Source organism: Geospiza fortis, unplaced genomic scaffold (assembly GCF_000277835.1).
Source record: "Geospiza fortis unplaced genomic scaffold, GeoFor_1.0 scaffold96, whole genome shotgun sequence".
Taxonomy (NCBI): domain Eukaryota; kingdom Metazoa; phylum Chordata; class Aves; order Passeriformes; family Thraupidae; genus Geospiza; species Geospiza fortis.
The window spans coordinates 83,453-84,518 of NW_005054454.1; the positions used below are offsets into that span (position 1 = coordinate 83,453).

At 63.7% G+C, this 1,066-nt stretch overlaps 1 protein-coding gene across 1 annotated transcript; it reads right to left on the reverse strand.

Moving 5' to 3' along the window:
* On the reverse strand, positions 1–600 carry RHOG (ras homolog family member G). Its single transcript, XM_005427779.3, has one exon. The coding sequence runs from the start codon at positions 574–576 to the stop codon at positions 1–3; it is 576 nt and encodes a 191-aa protein (XP_005427836.1). The 5' UTR covers positions 577–600.
* Positions 601–1,066: the final 466 nt, after the last annotated feature.

Here is a 1,066-nt window from a genome sequence, read left to right on the forward strand (position 1 = left end):
TCACAAGAGCACGCAGGGCCTCTTGGGCTTGGCCGGGGCAGGGTTGAGCACGGCCCTCACGGCCTCGGTGAACACATCCTTGATGCCCTCCTGGTTGAGCGCCGAGCACTCCAGGTACTTGACGGCGCGGATCTGCTTGGAGAGGCTGATGCCCTGCTGGGTGGTGATGGGCGCCTGGTTCTGCTCCTTGAGCCGCTTCATGGTCTCGGGGTTGTTCCTCAGATCCTTCTTGGTGCCAACGAGGAGGATGGGCACGCTGGGGCAGTGGTGGCACACCTCGGGGTACCACTTGTGCTTGACGTTCTCGTAGGAGGGCGGGCTGGCGATGGAGAAGCAGATGATGAAGACGTTGGTCTGGGGGTAGGAAAGCGTCCGCAGGCGGTCGTACTCCTCCTGGCCGGCCGTGTCCCACAGGTTTAAGTTTATAGTCCTGCCGTCCACCGTGTTCTGGGCACTGTAGTTGTCGAACACGGTAGGGATGTACTCCTTCGGGAAGGCGTTGGTGGTGTAGCAGATGAGCAGGCAGGTCTTGCCCACCGCCCCGTCACCCACCACCACGCACTTGATGCTCTGCATGCCGGCGCTCCTGGTGTCCCCTCAGCAGCCTGTGGGAAGAGAACAGGCTCAGGGAGGGGACACTCCAGGGCTGGGTCAGTGTGGTCCCCCTGCTCTGACACCCCAAGGATGGGGGCTGCACAAGGGTCACACGCTCCTTGGTTCACCATCCAACCCAGATGAGCTTCCCAGGCAGGCAAATACCCCTGACAGTGACTCCCCCAATGGGGATCTGCCCACCAAGACCCAGGGACAGACATGTGCCACCATGGCCAGTGTATGGGGACCACATTGTCCCCAGGGTGCTGCATCCATGGCAGCCAGGCTGTGGCAGCACCCTGCACCATCCCATGCTGTGCCATGCTGTGCTGTGCCTCCAGCCCAGTGGAGCCAGCTGGGCAGGAGCAGGGCCACCCCGGGGCTGTGGCAGCCCGTGGGCTGTCACCGTTTGTCCCAGCCCCGTCCTGCCCACACCAAGCAGGGCCGGCGCTGTGGCTGGCGTGGCCCCGGA

Excerpts from the sequence above, each read along its gene's own strand:
- RHOG (XM_005427779.3), bottom strand. The coding sequence starts at position 576 with ATGCAGAGCATCAAGTGCGTGGTGGTGGGTGACGGGGCGGTGGGCAAG.